This window comes from Hetaerina americana, unplaced genomic scaffold (genome assembly GCF_022747635.1).
Source record: "Hetaerina americana unplaced genomic scaffold, ioHetAmer1.1.p SCAF_5, whole genome shotgun sequence".
NCBI lineage: Eukaryota > Metazoa > Arthropoda > Insecta > Odonata > Calopterygidae > Hetaerina > Hetaerina americana.
The window spans coordinates 20,909,416-20,929,313 of NW_027287095.1; the positions used below are offsets into that span (position 1 = coordinate 20,909,416).

A 19,898-nucleotide genomic window follows, 5' to 3' on the forward strand; every position below is an offset into this window, starting at 1 on the left:
GAGTCCAGCCATGTAAAGCCAGTGGTTTCTTAGGGGTCATTTGATAGTTGGACTATGGTACTTTGCCAAAAAATACATATTGCTAGCAGATTTCTAAGGACATAAATGAAATCCACATTTAAATATTCATTTTTCCAGTAATATTGTAAATTATGAACTACCAGTGCTACATATAACTACTTGGTGACATATAGGATACACTTTAGATGTAGATACCAAAAGCTAGAGAAGCTTTTGTTGACCAATTTAAAAAAAAAACTTCTCACCTCACAAAGCACAATTCCAAAAGAGAAGATATCAACTTTTTCATCATATTTCTTGCCCTTCATCATTTCTGGTGCCATCCAATATGGATTCCCAACTACGGTATACCTCTTCTTCCTTTCACATCTCTTTCTGCCACAGATCTGCTTGCCATACCTACGCCTATCAGCTGCCCCTGCTGGTGAGCCCCCAAGCCCTCCACTTTGTGATATGATTCGAGCCAGCCCAAAATCAGCAACAACCACAGTCTTGTCCTGAAAGAGAACAATGTCAAATATGAGCAAAATATTTTCTACTCAAGAGTGTTACATAAAATTTGAAATACCTCCACATCATCAAAGACAAATACTTTTGGGTTTTCCTAATTACCCATATTTGATACAGTAAAACTTCCATCTCAGGAACCACTCTACAATGATGACATCTGTATAATGAATTGTCTTAGTCCTGGCTCCAGAGCATGTGAATTGCATTCAAGAAAACCAACCTCCCTACTAAGAACCGGACCATGAATCCTCCACAGTAGAGTCTAAATATGAAACCTATCTCAAATGCACCTCTCAACAATGAAGCTTCGACATACATCAATGAACACACGTTGGCTTTTGCTGGATTCCATCAACAAGATAATGTCATTGCTGAGAAAAATGAGGAGTGGCTATACCATGTTTACCCCCTTTTTATGAATCACCAAGATGGTGAATTTTATAATGAAAGCTGATTTTCAATCATCCCTGTAGCTTAAGGGGGAAAATCGCCCTCAACCAAAGTGGAGAATTTCCAGAAAATTGTCAGGAGGAATGGCCGGTGTTACTCACCATTAACTAATTAATTATTCCTTCAGAAGTGCCATGGCAAAGCACCAGTTTATTATATACCATTAGAGTTGGCATATTTCTTCGATTTTGCAAAGATCTAAGTGATACCATGTCAAAAACATAATATTACCAAGCAAAAATCAATATTACCTATCCCGAGAAGTTTAAAATACCTCATCTTTGGCTTTTAATTAATAATTTACTGGGTGGATATGGATTCATTTTTTTAAAGTTTTTTATGCACTTTATTACAGCTGCAACACATAAAACGGTTTTATGAAGTAGCACATTTTGTGAGTAGGATCTCAGAACCCAACTATACACTATCTCAACAATTTAACAATTTTGACCATTTTTTCCCTTCACCATTCAATTAATTATCGGCAGGAACTCACCTCTCTTACAAGACAATTATGAGAATTCAAGTCTCGATGAATAATGTTCATTGAGTGAAGATAAGCCATCCCTGATGCAATGTCTTTGGCAAAACAAACTCGCTGCTCCCATGGCAAAGGCTCTGACAAATCATGGATGAGGTCCTTAAGAGTACCTCCACCGATAAACTCTGTCACAAGCACCAATTTTTTGTCTTTGTAGAGAACACCTATAAACCTCAAGACATTGTGGTGATGAAGACTCCTTAACACTGCCACCTTTAAGGTAAATAGTTAGGGTTATATTAGGCACATTTAAAGACATACAAAAGAACCTGATCAGTTTAAAAGCAGATGACTAATAGGAAAGTAACCAATACGGATAAAACTCCTGGTTTCTCTTTCGAAGTTACTACCACAATGAGCACTTGATATAAGCAAGAATGTTTAGCATATCTACACGGAAAATTAGCCTAGTACTCTCTGTAAAAATATTTGCTGCAAACTTTAAAAATACTAATTACTTTATAAGGACTTAAGTTGGTGAATAACTTCAGCAAAAAACCATGACACAAGGCCATAAATTAGTATTTTCTTATTTGAAGGACTATCAAATTAATTATAGTTGTAAGAAATCCATTGCTATTCATCACTAAATGATGAGAATTTTTGTCAGTGAGCACTTGATTATACTTTCTCCTGCAAACAACAAAAAAGGTTTCGTTGGAGTCAACACTGTGTACCAGAAGTACCAACTTAACATGGGTGTATAAAAAACTACCTTTCATCGTTGCTAATAAAACTCTAAATTATTTCAGTGACATCTCACAGTGAGCAATTTATAACATCAGGTATAACAAAATTTCAATGAAAAGAAAAAAAAACCCATCCATACTGGTTTCAGAAGGAACACATGGTCTTTGTGAATTTGTGTGTGATGCTCAGTTACATATAAACAGATGTAAATTACAGTCTTTTCTTACCATTCCCACTGGGACCAATTTAAAACTACTCACAGAGAATAGTTACGTATAACTGGGCTACGTATATCTCCGATTTCATTGAATATTTAAAACTCATAAGGATGGGAACTACTAACTTCTTTAAGGAAATTTCGTTGTGCTTCCTCATCCACTCTGTACAATTCCTTGAGCACCATAACTTCACTTGTGTCTCGATGAGTCACTTTGTACACTTGTCCAAAGAACCCTTTGCCAAGGAGTTCTCCTTTTACGAGATCTGAGGCACGGAAAATTCGTTGACTTTTGGTAGGCTCCACACGAAAAGAATGAGTCCGTGAAAGATCACAATTGTCTCGATTGGAAGTTGGTGACCTGTATGGTTGAAAAATGAAAAACAATAACACCTCAGACACATATGGACAGAGAAGATATACATCACTCTAGGTAAAGCAGGGAAATGTCATGATAGTTTAAAACATTTTGCTACTTTAACTGGAATTGGGTACCATGTAAATACTTGCCAGCCTGAACTAATATTAACACCTTTATTTCAACTGAATGACATCACAAGAAAAGCCATCATTAGAATCAGTTGAGTGTAGGGCTAGAATCTATCAAAAAACCAATCCCTTAACTGCTAGACACTGTTACTAATAAGTGTCAGGACTTCATTTTATTGTGATCCAACAATTGATTGGCAATATTACAGAGGACAATGGAGAAAGTTTTATGATTATAATGACAAAAAGATCACTACTCATGTATAATACGAGGGTAGGCTGAAAAGTATTAGCACAAATGCTTGTAGAGCGCGAACCGAAACAAATAGCAAGATCGGGCAAAGAGTACATTCAAGTACAATTCTTAAGTTTCAAAGTCATACATTTATTTTTCAACATAGTGGTCGTTAAGGCAAACACATTTCTCCCAACTTGTAACAAGTTTTTTCATTCCGTCACTGAAAAACTCTTCCGACTTTTCTCGAATCCAGGACTTGACAGCTGCCTTCACCTCATCATCCAAGGTGTAATGATTACCCTCGAGGTATCTCTTGAAATGAGGAAAAAATTGGGGGAATAATGAGGGTGTGGAATCAGTTCAAATTTCAGGTTTCGCAGAGCTTCTCCAGTTGCACACAAGGTGTGTCGACAAGTGGTGTTATGTTGCACGATTATTGGTGCCTGGCTGCCTTTAAAACAACAAACTTCAACTTCTTCCTTGGATATTACAATATGGCTTGAGATATGCTTCTGAGTGATTCGCCGGTCATTTTGAATGAAATCTTTGACGTGTTTGCGATGTTTATCGTCTGTGGCAGTGATAGGACATCCGCCGCGGGTTTCATCAACAATTATGGCTTTTCCAGGCTTAAAACCATGAAATTTTCTACCCATCGATTTACAGTACGCCTATCAACAGCATCGTCACCATAAACAGCCTTTAAATGATGATGAATCTCAGTAGGGGTCACTTTTTCAGTGGTTAAAAATTCGATAACAGCACGCCGCTTAACTCGCGCTGACGTAGCACTAGAACATGTCTCCATACTTCCCTTCTTGAAATACAGTGGATGAATGAAACAACCTCAAACCTGTGTATGCATGTTGAGGGGGAATGTTACTTCCACATGCCACCAGGAGTGCTTCTGAAGGTCATCTTGTTTGCAGTCTACAAGCACGTGTGCATTAGTTTTCACCCTACCCTCATACTAATAGGCATTCATCCCTAGTAAATAAATATATTATACATAGTTTATATAAGTTTATATTCAAAGAACTGCAGATGTTACAAAGTTTCTATCCCTTTTTCATACAGCTGCAACTGTATCAACATATTTCTGACTTTTGGTGGGTTTTTGTGCATGAAGTATGGTTGGCCAATATGGCTCATTTCCTTCTGGTTATGAATGCCTTTAAACGCACTGTACATACTTTTTATGACAATGTATGATTGCTTTCCCTGTTCTCTTTCTCTTTTGTGTATTCCCATATTTTTTTTGGGTGGATTTAATAGCTACCAAGTACAATCTCTTAGCCAAAGAATTAGGGCATTTGGTCGGTTAAACCCCTCATGGATTTGAATAATAATTATAATTCCTTGATAGCTCAATTGGCCACGCAAGCTGAAGGTCTGCGGTTGTAATTCCAATCAAGAAAACTTTATTCTGTTTGTGATCTGCACCAATATTATTTTCTGATAAATGGACTCCATGTCTTATGTCCACTTCAGTCATATGTAAAAATTTAATTCCAACCATTTTCACACACTCCTCAGTGAAATTATTTTTATTCATTTCTTTGACTCACACAAACTTCTTAAGGTACTTCACTCTAGTCTCAAGAAATTGGAGACATAGACATTAGGAGATGGCCAGGCATTCAGCAAGAGACCACAGGTCTTTATGAATGAGTAAATTAGGATGAATGGCTCAGAAGTCCTGCAGGTTTAAGAATGTCCTAAGCACCAAACCTTTGATGTGATCCATGACTTTAACACATGACCCCTATTCAAAGAAAGAATTAAAAGAATTTAATCTATTCCACCTTGAACAACAGCCACACTAAAGTAGCTTGCCACAACAAATTACAATGAATCATGTTACCTTTACAGTAATTTAATAGATTGTCATCGTGTCCAAGAATACAAATCTAAAAGAAGGAAGGATTGAGTAAAACAACCACATTGTTTTCTACAGCACTTTAAATTTCATATATTTTCACATATTAACTTTTTTTTAAATGACTGAGTAGCAGCCAAGTGATATGAGAAAGATCATATTTAAAAAATGATTTCATTGGATTTAGATCACATTCCAATTTATTTTTTAACACCAATATAGATCATTTCCCTTCTCAAATCGCATAATCAAGCCAGTTTCACTATTTATAAGTTTCATTAAGATCCATGTAATTGGAGTACAACACCTCAGCAAGTAATTAATCCAAGATTGAAATATCTAACTTGCAAAAAAGAAACATGGTAAGAGGATATAGAGGGAAAGGCCCCACAAGGAAAACCAAATAGGGCAAAGGTATAACAAATAAACAGGAGGTAGAATATAAAAACTATGATTGCACTAGAAAGCTTGTCGTCATGGATAAGAAAGAATAAGGGGGGGTCAATCGGTCTTAAGATTCAGGGACTGACAAAGATTATCAGACTACTAAGATTAAGGCACCATGAGAGAGAATTGAGATTACGTACCCATCTAGCAGGCGGGACATGGATGAAGACCTCTCCTGGCTACCCTTCCCCCTCCTCAGCTGTCGGTGACTGCTCCTGGATCCACTGATGTAGCCTTCATCCCTTCTCCTAGCAAACATCCTCTCTTTCTCGGGTACATTTCCTACTCCATCACCCCGTAATGCCTTGACAGGAGCAGACCGAGTCAGACCATGGGTGGATGGAGGAGGACCCATCAGAGTAACAGGTGGGGGGGAGCAGGGGAAACTGGGCCTCCGCCTTGGAAGGGCATCAGGGTCATGCTCGATGGTAAGCTAGCCACACAATAAAAATTAGGGATAAATTAATATCTCAATTGAGCATTAATTCAGCATTCTTAAGTTTTTTGTCCTGGTACTGTGCTATTAATTATTTACAGTCTTCCAATGACTGATATAATGATGGCTGAGATAATATCAAAACACTTATGGTTACTTATTTATTAAAACAAGACTCAAGAGACCAAAAAAAGCTGTTTTGCAAATTATTCTGCACCAAACAAACAAAAAATGGCAAATGTACATACAAGACTTGATCATCAGACACAAGTCGATTAAAACAATTAATTAAATATGATGTAGCCCAGAGAATATTAGGTTAAATATAAATAGATATGTTAACAAAATAAGTAATTTGAAAAAATTTCTGCTAACATTTTGCAGACAACTGTCAAAATAAGTGTACAAAAATACAACTTTTCCTTTCAACTTCAAATATAATTATAATCACATTTGGTGCTCAGAAAACTATATTTATTATAATAAGAATGTTCCAATATATACTAACGAACATAAGACTGAATACTTGTAAGTAAATTGGCCATAGAAATAAAAAGTGTTTGGGTCTTTTACCTGTAGAACAGTATCAGAATAACGAATGAGATTCTCAATTTGTTCAATAGGTTGATCCTTTACAGGAGTTCCATTGACTTCCAAAATTCGATCTCCTAAATGTAATGACATAAGGTCACTGGTCATATCCAGCCTGCAAATAAATTAAAATGTTAATAATAGATTCACTTAACAACAGAAATTAAAGTTTAACTATCAACACAGCATGAAAAAATGAGGAGTGACTTCTGCAAACATATTCAAAGATAGAAATATGTAAACACATATAATTAGTGCACAAACAAAAGTTTTTACGAAGAAAAAAATTAAGGAAAATTGAAGAGAGAGATGTTAAAGCAAGTGCTGTGCCATAACCTTCATGTTACACACCAATACTTACAATAGTTACAATTAAGTAACCATAAGTTGTATTTCTTACATAAAACATACACAAATGTCTATATATTGATTGTGACTTTCTATAAGTTGATCAAGAAAAGGTATAAACATTAATTATACCATCAAAAATTGTTTCAAGGCATAATAGTGAAATAAAAACTTGTAATTATTAAATAGAATTTCAATTTATTTGAACTATTATTTTGGTGGATATCTAACTCGGCGTATATATTATAAAAATGTGAGTTTTAATAGATCTTGTGCTAAAGTTTTTGGATTACACACAACATATTAACAGTATTTGCAGACTTATTTATAGCAGCAAATAATATTTTACTTTTTCACACAAACTCAAAAGCATTTACAGAAACAAGTAGGTATGCATGAAAGCCATTCCAACATTCAGTTATCACAAAACATTAGAAGAAATAAATAAACATAGATAGCATTGGTGCCATAAATCCTCGTGATTAAGACAGTAAATGAAAGCGAATTGTTTAAATACATATTTTAAGTTTCAACAAACATTTATCATATCATCAATGAGGAATTCCCATAGATTATGTAGGAAAAGAGGAGGTTTATTGTTTTATGAGTTGGAGACTGTAACAATGACAAAACTAAACTTATTTGACAGTACTACGAGTCTTAAGATCAATCAACCAATAAAATCCTCATGGCATTGCTTAAGTTTTTAAGGATTTTGACAAAAATCAAAATGCACAATCATATACTAAAATGATCAATCATAACCATTTTCAATTGTAAGTTGTTATGCTACAGTCATAGCTACGTATGTCCTCTTATTTAATCAAAGCATTGTACTAATTGTTATTGGATTCTGGACCTTCTGGAAATTAAAACATCAACAGCAACATGCTAGAGCTACCACAGATTTGGAATTAAGATGCCATTCAAGGTAGCTTTTCAGAGATCTTCTTATTTATAAAGGCACATTAAATTTACGTGGGAATTGCAAGCTCTAAAGCGTAATAAATATTTGCTTCAATGTACATACCTTTTACTATATTCATTCATGGCCAAAATAGAAAAAAAAATGCATTCAACAGCAAGAAAATAAAAACATGTATACATGAATACTTTAAGATTTTCATCATGGTTATCCTAAGTCTAAAATTAGTTCTAAATTAGATTATTAATAAGGTACGCATTTTGTAATTTCTCCATTAGGATATTACATATACTTTTAGTAATCAGAATATCTATGAGGAATTTGTAGAGGAAATCTCAAATGTCATGGAGGGAACATTGGGGGCTATTCTAAATTTCCCTTAAGATGAAAAAAATTCTATTCAAAACATTTTGCCCAGAATATTTTTTTGGGCTTTTACTATTTAAAAAATATTCAACTATAGAGCTGTAGAACATTAAACAGTCAATTTCCTTACCTAAAAAGAAAGTAAGTTGAAAGAGTCTATATAATTATTGGCTCAAATTCATACAATTGCATATTAACAAGTGAACAAACAAACAGATACAAACAAAAAAATACAGTTAAACCAAATAGGTGCAAAAAAAACACTTTTCTAGCATTAGCACAAAATAAAACTAGCAGTTGAACATGCAAAACACAAGACAACAGCCCCTCCATAAATGAGTGCACACAAACTAAACAGGCATGACACAATATAGACCTATAAAGTGGATAAAATAAAGACACATGAAGCACCAGTTCTCTATACTAGATGCCATATTTCCTAATAACCATTCAAGGCTACTCACTACAGCTAAATTGTCAAGCTCACTATTGACAAAATCTAATGCAAGCAGACTAAGTCTTCAACACCAGGATATGGTACTAACAGAGGACACAGTGATTTTCCTCACAAATGCGGTATCTAGCAATGAGCACAGGCAATGAGAGACAAACATTGGAAATGGAACTGCAAATAGTAATGCAATGGATGCAATCAACAAATTCAAGTCCTTTTACCTATAGCGGGACAGGTGGCAGCATAACTTAAATGCAGCTTGCAGAAGTGACACTGCAAATTTTCCCACCTTCCCATGAAGGTTGGTTAGGAACCTGAAAAAATAAAGGCCCCCATACCACATGGGAAATATAGAAGCCTATCGCATCAAATAAAATTCTCCCCTTAGTTTTGACTGGAAATTCAAACTAACGAACACGATCTAAAAAAAGGCACAACACACTGACTTACAGGGCCTTTATAGTTAAGTATGAACAAATTGTTTCCCACTAATATGTTATCCATGATTTTTATTTTAACAGCTTTTCATACCGGCATAATCTAATTTTCAGAGCACATAAGGTCTCCAAATGTCAAAGCAGGATAATGCCTTCTACTATGCCCATTCATACGAGTTTGAGTGTACGGTATCACAGAGTACACCTGGTATATCATAGTGAAAGAACTTCAAAATACCTAAAAAGAAAATTTTGTTGTTATTTCTAAAAAAGTGTTTAAAAAATGCACAAGTTGCAATAATTAAATAATCAGGACAGTCTATGTGTTATACATTTCAATAGTGTTCATAACAAATACCATTGAAATCCTAAAAATTATGGCCTCAAACCCTATATTACGCAAAGGCAGTTGCCTCTCAGTGACTTGAGTTAATGAATAAATTAAAGGAGATATAAAAATGAGTTTTTCAATAATCCAAATTAAAAATAATGGAATATTATACCACAAGGAATTTTTCAATCGAAGAATATATTGTGAACAATTTACTACACTGCACTTAATTCTAACAAAAAGGAAATCTGTATTTCACTATGCTTGTTATAATTTGTCAAGATTAACATAAAGTAATACTGTGGAATCTCAAATGCATTGGTACATTTCAATGTTGACTTCCTTTTTTCACTATTTTCAATCATTAAATAACAACATTCATATTAGAACTGTAGATGTACATACTGAAATTTTCTAGATATTTCAATTTTAATAATTAATTAGGAAAAATACAAAAATTACGTATTTTTGAATCCCTATTCTATACGAAACTCCTAAACCGGAAAGAAACTATAGTCAAATGAGAAAAATTCTGGACTTTATTACTTTAAACCCAAGCCTCTGTAAATGCTTATTATGTTGCACGACTGTACAGTCCCAGAAAGTTTTAGCCAGATAAATATGATACAAATTATTACACAGAATTTTTCAAAATTATTCCCAATATATTCATTTTGTGCAAATAAAGAATTTGGAAGGTTTATCTATTGAAACAGGAGAACGAAGAATTAAAATCATATTTCTCAATAAACCTAAAATTCTCTAAAAACCAAAGCTTTATCTATGGCCATTCAAGTTGCGAGTATTAGCATAAATATTCAATGCATAATCCTACTTCCAGTACATTATAATGTCTGCTGGCATTTAGAAATATGTATTTTAAGACAACAGGGCTTCATCATTTATTTTGAAAATACATTGTGACGACAGCTTTTATAGGAGAACACTATAAGCTGTCTATTTTTTGCAGCATTCACCTAAAATTCCAGAATATCTTCATGAGACTTCACAGAATTTGACATCAAATAGTTCGAAAATATAATTACCTTTTATGTTTAAATAATGCTGCTTTGAGCACGAAAGAATAACAGTGGGAGAAGTACCCACCTACCAAATAATTCTAACACCACCAGTAGAGTTTAAGAAAAAAATCGATTGTAATAAATTATCTAACATAATAAAAGAGTACGAAATAAATTTTTAAAAATCCTGTATTTCATTCTAGCTCAACCAAATCCTCTACCGAGAAACCTCAGCGTCGGCAGTGAAGGACAAGGGTGGGCAAGGCCCCCAATCCTATATATTCTGAATTTTTATAATTTTCAACGGAACTACGGATATACCACTGATGCTTAGTCGCTTAACCTACCGATGTTGACGAAAGAAATGGCACTCACGAAACAGGGAACGGGGTTAAGGAAAAGTAATGGTCGACAAGGAGACTTCGATGGTCTTCCCCTCTTTTCTCTAATACTTCAACCTGCCGGCGCTTAAGTTGTGATGTAAAATGCAACTAGGGGAACGAGTGAGTGACTAATCGCTTTCTTATCGCCGAAGAATGTTTAGGATGATTACGAGCACGTTTGGACGGACGAAATTGAGAGAGAAGGCCAAAGGAATTAGTCACCTGACGGATAATTTTACCGGAGAGAGCTGGCGGGATGGAAAATATCACTCAAATAAGTCAGCGGCGGAACGGGGATGGAACCCCAAGTGAAACGTGCGGAAATTTTAAACTGGACGAAATAATTGATCTTCCTACTCTCTCCGCGATGAAATAATGAAATCCTGTACATGTGCGGACCGATGATTTGAAGCATGAGTGGCTCACTATCGTAAATGTAATAAATCTGTTCATCGGGAACTAAGGTATTTTAATTTTCAATTACAGATATTTTAAATGACAGTCGACAACACCGTATAACACTGAGCGCAGCAAAGTAATCGTTTAGTCACAAGACCTTCAAATGGGCAAAATTTCTCGGCACACGATGTCAACTTTGAAGCCTGAAGCAAATGCATCCATTACTTTTCATTAGAGCGACGTCAATTTTCAAAGGAGCAATGTTGACAAATTCGGCAAGTAAATTGTCGTCATTTACGCAAAGGTCAAGTTGCACAATATTCGAAACTGGCGCACTGCGACCAACTGCATAGGGAAAAATGAGTTATAGCCCGAACGAAACTGGAGCATTTATTTTTCGGTATGCACTGACAGGCAAATACTCGTTCGAATATGCGTTCAATTGACGACAAACTCCGAAGAAAATTGGCAATTTTTTGTAAAACTGACTAGCGTGTTGAGAAATAATGTATACATTAACTGGCAACAACGCCGAAGAACTTGTTGGCGTACAATAATGGACGTCAGATAATAGCACAAGAACACAAAAATGTTCACTCTCTCTACCCGTCTCTACAAATCATTTGAATAAAATCGATTTGGTTTCCTGGAATGTTGTGCTAGTATTTAACAGTATGGTGTCCGCCTGAGATAAATATTGAAAGCTATCTTCCAACGTACGGAAATTACTTTCTGCCTAATTCATAAACATCAAGGTCACACAGGTGATTTGAGAGGGATGCACACGCTATTATGTTTACTAAATGAACAGATAAGAATGCTTTTAGAGGAAATTTTCGACGTCCTAATCACAGCGGTGTGGTTGGCGTTTCGACAAATTCTTTCTAATTTCTATGAATTGTGTCTCTCAAGTTTGAGAAAATACAAGCACAGGAAAGCATATGCAACTCCGAATTTTTCTTGGAATCAGTGCTTCATGGGTCCGTGGTCAGTGCATTTACAAATTCGGCTTCCCCGTAAATTCTATAAAGTCTATGTCTTACGCCGCATTAACCGACTAATTTCTTGGGCCAAATCACAGGAGAAAACCCCAAGGTCCACCAGCCCTCATATTTACTCTTAGGAAACCAAAATTGCTGCAAACACATTCACGTATACCATCCTCGAGTTCTACATCTCGCACACGTCACATGTATGACACAAGGGCAATAGAGCATATTTTACTGTTCGGAAGTAATAGGATACATGCCTAAACATACAGCAGATAGTATGTCACCTATACAAGGTGCATACGACAACGGATATTACGCGCGACCTAGAATAGCATAATTGAATTTAGGGATTTTTAGGTGTTTGCAAAAATAGCGCTCGATCAAGCCAACAATGGCCGACAAATATGAGGATTTATTTTTTCAACAAACAAGGCGAGTATAGCAAGAAGCGTCACACTTGTCCAACCTAATTCTAGAGCCATCAGCAACGTAAAAATACGACGAAAATGAAAATGCCCATGACAACCCAGGGCCAAAGAATGGAGATGTGCGATGAACTCGGCCCATGTTTCGTATTGAATGCACGAGACCCCACCGATCATTTGTAGAAGGAATAGGATATTTTTTTCTGATCAACAAAGATGTAGCGTCATTATTTATTAAGGTTTTGGAGGCAAAGTACAGAAACGGGGTACACTCAATATTCCTACACTGCAGTATCTAAATTTACATATTCAAATTATTCGTCAAATAAAATTTTCCCAAGTTTTAGGAGGCGTTGTAGAAGTATTTTTCCACACTTCCATGATACGGACGTTGATTAGATGCAATAATTTAACATTAAGGTTAGGACTAAACCGATTTCTCTCGTAAAAACAAACTGACATATCCCAGCGATAAGTATCAAAACAGCAAAAAAATGACCACGCACTGAACACAAAGAGAACAACATAAATCTTCCTTGGCACGTAGTTAAGCTCATTGTTGAATGAAGCGAAGTCAATGGTAAATCCCACAATTTTATAACTATACTCGGAACGAGAGAGAACTTTTACAAATTTTAACTACAATAGCACAATATTCACCAAACTTACGTTTTTATGGGCAGAATCATCCCTTCATGGTGAATGACAAAACACGGAAGAACGCTTGATACGTCAAGGCATCACGGTTATCATCCAACACTAACGGTTAACACCAAATTCACTTATTCCACTGCACCTCTTACGACAAAAATGAAGCACGAACTGAAAAACTTCACCTCTTCAACACCACCGAAATGTTATCACCGACATGAGAGAAAGCTCTGCCCTCCCTCACCGTCGGTGAACCGGGAACTTCCCACTGGGCGTTAAGGACGAACGACAAGGCGATTGGGGGGGAGGAAGCCAATTCACGGCGCGAGCTCATTCAGCGTTATGTGCTCCTCTCCCCCCTACAACTCTTTCCGACCCGTTTACAAGTCCCAATAATTTTAATCCCGGAAGACGTAAACAAAAAATGTACTTACGTAAACCATTTTTCGAGTTCCTCGCGGCTTTGACAACGCGGACATCGCAAGTTCACAACCGAGGCTCTTACGCCTTAAGACAATTCGTTGATGAACGTTCAAATTGTTTCATTGCCCGATAGGCGAAGGAGTTGCGAGAAGGGGCGTTTGAAACAGCCCAAGAACGAGAAGACGACAACGAAAATATCTTGCCCGACAGAAGAAAGCAGCCCACGGCACGTGTGAAAAGCGAAGCTATTGCGAAAGCACGCTATCAATATGCATCCTGAAGTTTTCGGAAGTTCAGCGACGTTTCCAGAAATGTGGATTCCGGCTAAGTCCGGTCGGAGAGCGCCAAGCGCAATGCCCATTGTCCTTCGTGACATCATCAGCCGTGCTTCCGCGGCACGTATCTCTCCTCCCCCTTCCCGCTCCATAGTTAACACACTCGGACACACAAAGAATGGAAAGCGTGACTAAATGATGAATAAGCGGGCCGGATATATAGTAACCCAAGCTGTAATTAGGTTTTAGCAGAAATTGACACGTCCAGTTAGCGGCCTCTCCACGAAATACGGCACCAGTCGCAGGCAGACGAAAAGGTTTTCCGATCATTTTACCCCGTTTCTCGAAAATCTACGTCATGTAAGTTTATCCATTACAAACAATGAGGCAATTTAACTTCGGAGTTCATTCTTGTCACCAAAACGAGAACTAATAGCTCCTTGCTTGAATTTCAAAATATTAGTTCGCATAATTTGGTTTTTTGAATCTAAATCGAATCATCTTTGCATTCACGCTATACTCACACACAACTCATCTAGATTACAGATGGTAAAAAATTAAGGAAATGTTAAAGTGCTTCTTACCATTACGATTTATCAGAGGTACACTTTGATGGGATTATAACGTCAGAATAAAATAATAAGGAAACAAAATATTTTATGACCACCAGGCTTCAGTGACTGCCACTCCTACTAATAGGTATCAAGTTCAAGGGTTGGAAATCTGAGAACCAAAAAGCTTTTCCATGTCACCTGATAAAAGTTAACAAAAAAAAGCTGATAATGCTAAATAAACTTTTAAGACCAACTCAATTTCTTCAAGGGTTGTTTTACCCTATCCAATTATATATGCTGGAATTTGGATTCCACCGTTTGTGTTTAAATAGGGAAATTAATGGTGACTGGTGGTGATGCACTTCTAGTAGAATCATTGTAGGGTTTAAAAGTTTCCTGCACAGTTCCTTAAATTCGTAAAGCCAAAAGAAGTTAGGGATTATTTAGATGAACTAAAATTTACCACTGACAGTTAAAATAAGGAAAGATAGGCACAGACCTGCACATGAGAGGTGACTTGATGATGACTTATAAAACTACATGTATCCTACAGAAACTTCTCACATTATAGTGAAACATTTTGCAACAGAAGATTCTATCTTCAATGTCTATATACACAAAATTGGTTAAAAATTCCACTTACCCTCGTATTATCACAGAAATTGAGTTATGTGAGCTAAAAAAGTGGAGTTAAAATTTTGAACCAATCAACTGGAAACAATTCGCTACGACACTAGACTTACAAAATTATAAGATGCAGCATATTTATTGCTGGAATGAGAATAATATATCATGATTCTATTGAGGATCTCAGAGCCATGTGCACCAAAAATTTAATTGTGATGTGTACCATCCCAAAGAATGTAGCATAGAGGACTTTAGGGATCTCAAAGGGTTACAAAATGTCAGCAAATTACAAGGGATATTAACACTTTATGCTACTATAACATTCAGGGGTATATTTTAAATGTAAGTATAAAAACACTATAGGGATGTACTGAAAATTCACCAAAGCCATATCAATCACAAAAAAAACAGGGCGGATACTGTACCATGAAAATGCATGGCCGCACATTATAAATGTTGTTGCTGAATATCTAAAAAAAAATCAAAGTGAAATGAATTACTTACCACCCCCCCTGTTGTCCAGAACTAGTCCAATGTAACTTTTTTCTGTTCCCTAATATGAAATGGCACCATTGTGAAAAGTGCTTTTCACCAGAAACAAGCTTAAGTTCACTGAACATGTGTCCAGTTGCAATAAATGCCACTGACACTGGAGCCAAATCAATGAAACGTATACAAAAATAAATTACGCTAACAAACAACATGAAATTTAATTTTTTCCCAATAAGTTATAAATAAAATAGGTATGATAACTTAAATACTGAAAAGCCCTTTTGTTTGAATGTCAAATTTACGTCTGTTAATGCTGAGCTCTCGGAAGGAGAGTGGCTGATGAATCAGAATCAGAAAAGTAACCTTCTCAGATAAAGGAGGTGGGAGGTTAGCATTACCTTCAGAAAAGATTAAAATAATAAAAACTGGCTAAAATTTTAAGTATTGGAATGCATCTAAAAATAATCAGAAATTGTTTAAATGCTGAACATTTAGTCCTCTGATGCTCTATCCTCAGTTTTCAAGTGGAGAGACCACTAATATGATCTATAAAAATATAATGTAAATTTGTACAGATCAGATTTATGGAAATAACGTTCCGTTTTTATTATGTTGGGGTCTATTACTCTGATGGGTGAAGTCATATTGCACTCTTTAACTTATTCCACTGAAGTTGGAATCATTTTTAAAAACTTCCATATCTTGGGGAAGATTCCAGCAGATCAACAATTTTTGGTGAAAAATATGTATATGTTGAAGTTGTGACTAGTGAAAGAAACTTACTAGATTAAAATAACAGGGATGAAGAAATATCATTTTTATTAAGTTATTATTCAGTTAAGAGCTAATGTTAATCAATAGTTTGGTATACTTTTCGGTGGTATTTTAGAAAGGTAGTAGTAGTATTTAGGGGAGGCAACCGACAGCTGAGGTCATTTGCACCAAAGGGGATGGACAGGAAAAGATGAAGCGTGGAGAGAAACCTGGCATCGGCATTAGCCTACTCTTTATGAAAGGTGCCTAGGGGTCCGCAGCTAAACGTCACATCCGACGGACGGCGTACTCACTCAAAGTGCCCTCCACAAAGCACCTCAAGGAGGGATCGAGATACCACTGAAAAATATTCAACACTGCCGGGATTTGAACCCAGGCCCTCAGGGTGGGAAGCAACACGTTAGCCCCCCCGCATCATCTTGATCCCTATTAGAAAGGCTCATGCCTTCTTGTACTGAGCGTCTTAGCCCTTTTATGAAGTCATTAACTAATGATACTAGCGGATTTACAATTGTATGCTAAACAGACCAATTATCAGTCCATCCTCACATATCAGGAATAGATCAGATAGTTCATTAGCTAAAAATTTCAAAATATCCAATCTGACAGGGCAGTCCTGCAGAAGGACAAGACTGATTGTTGATGACAAATCTATAAGATCTGATGTTCCAAATTTAACAATGTACCCAATCTGTGGTAAACAAATTAGAGATGAGTCCCTAGATACTTCAGACATGCAAGTCAAATATCAGTGAGTAAATGGGTAAATATTTTTTTCTAAGTTTAGCATGAACTGTGATATTTCCGAGCACAGAAGAAGCTTTCAAAGTAGAAAAAACTTATGGCTACCTCATCAGGGGTAATTTTGCATGTTACCCAGTGAACAAGGTTAGCATGAACTGCCATGTTTCCTAGCTCAGAACATATTTTCAAAGAAGAAAAAACTAATCACTGTCGTAGCACTTTTCACATCACTAGAAAAGACAACAAACTTATGATAACATGTGCTACCATGCTACAACAACAAGAAAAACTAAGAAATCTAACAAGTTGATAACAAAAAATTACATTTCAATACATATTCACAAGAAATAAAATGCAATAATTAAATAAGACATGAATGCATTCAGTATATCGTCTCAAATCTTTACAAAATACATTTATGTGTTAGTCTCTACCACTCTGTAAATGGAGACCTAAATGTCAAAATAACATTTTGTTGTTATATTTTGCTCTGTAGCAACTGTTTTTACATTTACATGCAAAAGGATCTCTACAGATTTAAACCAAATTTTTGTTGTGAATTTCCTTCTTTTTAAATACAGTAAAACTCCTTATTTGCACTTTTCTGGGAAATTAGGGATGAAGTTTATTCAATTCTGACACCTCCCACCGAGTTGCAGTCTCAACTTCTCCTTTCACCACACACAGTCTTGTATGCAAAAGATTGCACCTATTTTAAAACCTACCCAACCAACTATTAGAGGTAGTGAAATCTTAGATTCCCAATCATGTGGGAATGTGAAACACTTTTTCTATTATGATGATACTATTCATGGGGATATTTGATGATCTCTCTTACTAACAACTCTTCCAGGTTTTCTTTATACTTGGAATTGTTCACATAATTTCTCTATTTAGACAAATACCTGCAATGGTTTGCATGTTTCAGAATCTAATTCTGATTTTACATCATTGCATTCAAAGTAGAGGCCTGCAATCTTCGATGTTTTGCCAGATCAATACAGATTCCAGTATCAGAATCAACTTGTTCCAAAATTTATATTTTGCCCTAAGATAAAAATGTTCTTTTATTGCCTCCTATTTCCATTGTCAAGCAAGATAAAATTTACTTTCCTAAGTAATTAAGGAGAACTTGACTCATGAGAATCTGAGGTACCTCGCCATTCAACTAGTGCAAACAGTTGTCCAACTTCAAAATTGTTTGAAGAAAATAAAATTATTTTTGATTCATTGTAGTTTTGATTCAATAAAGCAAGTTTCAACACTTTTTAATATTCAGGAATCCATCCCTTTTATAACTGTTTAATTGAGGCAATGCAAGTAATTCCAGTTGTCAGTTGACAGTTCTCACATTTCTCATGCTTCATCATGCTTGGGACAAAGTTATTTTTCATTCCTCATAGTTTCAAATTTTTTGAGAAATGACGTCTCCCTCAAGAATTGTAATAATGCATAAATTATGTTGTTAACTCCTGGTTCTACAATGCAGTCATTTCAAAGCATGAAACTTTTCCTTGCAGATAGATTATGAGTATAAGTAGTTCAAATTTCCATCACCAGGGACACTCGTACGACCCTACCACACTCAAATTCCTCAATAAAACTGTAGATATTACTGGTCTTAATCATCTTTTTAAATTGCATACATGCATAGCAAAGGAAGGGAAATACTTTCCTAGTTGGTTTCTTTTGAAGACACGATTTTTAAAAAATAAAATTAATATAAAAGAAATCAATTCCTGTTTAATGAAGGCTGATTAATGTACATGAGTCACTGTTTTAGAATGTGAAATTATTTTAATACATTAAATAAAAGGGCAAATAGCACGGAAACTAAAAATTAAATCGTGTCAATACAGGGTTCCACATACATTGGAAAAATAGGAAATTGTACGGGACCCGGTAAAAATAATATACATAACAGTAAAATGTAAATTCTGATAATGCAAATAAAGGGTTTAACTGTATCTCTTTTCCACTTTATGAGACTATTATACATAAATTCAATGTCGACCAATTCACAAATTTTAATATTACAACAAGTTGGATAAAAAGTTTTTGAAAAACTTGCTCTTTATAAAGCAGCGCTAGAGAGTTCATAGAAAAGACTTTTGTAGATAAAAGGTTTGTATAGAAAGGATCAGTAACAATTTTTTCAGGACATGCGTTTGAAGTGCTGAATTCAGAACATCGGTTAAGTCCTAGTCCAGAGTTGAGTCCTAAGTTGGACTCACAGTCCTATTCTCAACAGTGAAATCCTCCCTAAAAGGACAACAGCATGGGACCCTAATTGCTGTCAAAGAAGTTAGCATGCGTAACCTCATGTAACTTCCTGAATCTGCCTACCAGGAGCTGTGGAAAAGCCACTGGTAAAAGTGTGTTGATGCTCAACGGATATACTTTGAAGAATTTTGAGGCATTGTAGCAATATCTGAAATAAATCTATTTTTCCGAAACTTTACCCGATACTTTTCATACAAACCATGTATGAGCTTTTTTCATTCACCAAATAGTCTGCTATCAATTTAATAATATCATACATACACCCTAATTGACTGGAAATGATACATATATATTTGGAGATTAGAATGACTGTGTTTCAGAAAATTCTGATTTTCATTTCGGTGCAGCCATTTGTGGCACCTTAGAAATTTCTGAACATCCAGTAACATTGGCAGTTGAAGAAGGAACAAATATGTTTGATATAAAAGGGGAGTCAGTCTCACAAAATATATCACAGCCTCCAGTGATCGGTTGAAAACTGTAG

The 19,898-nt window shown here is 35.7% G+C and overlaps 1 protein-coding gene across 1 annotated transcript in view; it reads right to left on the reverse strand.

Annotated features, from left to right (window-relative positions):
* Positions 1 to 19,898, reverse strand: part of LIMK1 (LIM domain kinase 1) — a 38,914-nt gene that overhangs the window by 9,474 nt on the left and 9,542 nt on the right. Inside the window, exons 6-11 of the mRNA XM_071593013.1 lie at positions 8,824 to 8,916; positions 6,492 to 6,624; positions 5,623 to 5,915; positions 2,556 to 2,790; positions 1,478 to 1,735; positions 267 to 518 (exon numbers count right to left, since the gene is read on the reverse strand). Coding sequence (XP_071449114.1) covers positions 267 to 518; positions 1,478 to 1,735; positions 2,556 to 2,790; positions 5,623 to 5,915; positions 6,492 to 6,624; positions 8,824 to 8,916 — 1,264 coding nt within the window. The remainder of the gene's footprint in view (positions 1 to 266; positions 519 to 1,477; positions 1,736 to 2,555; positions 2,791 to 5,622; positions 5,916 to 6,491; positions 6,625 to 8,823; positions 8,917 to 19,898) is intronic.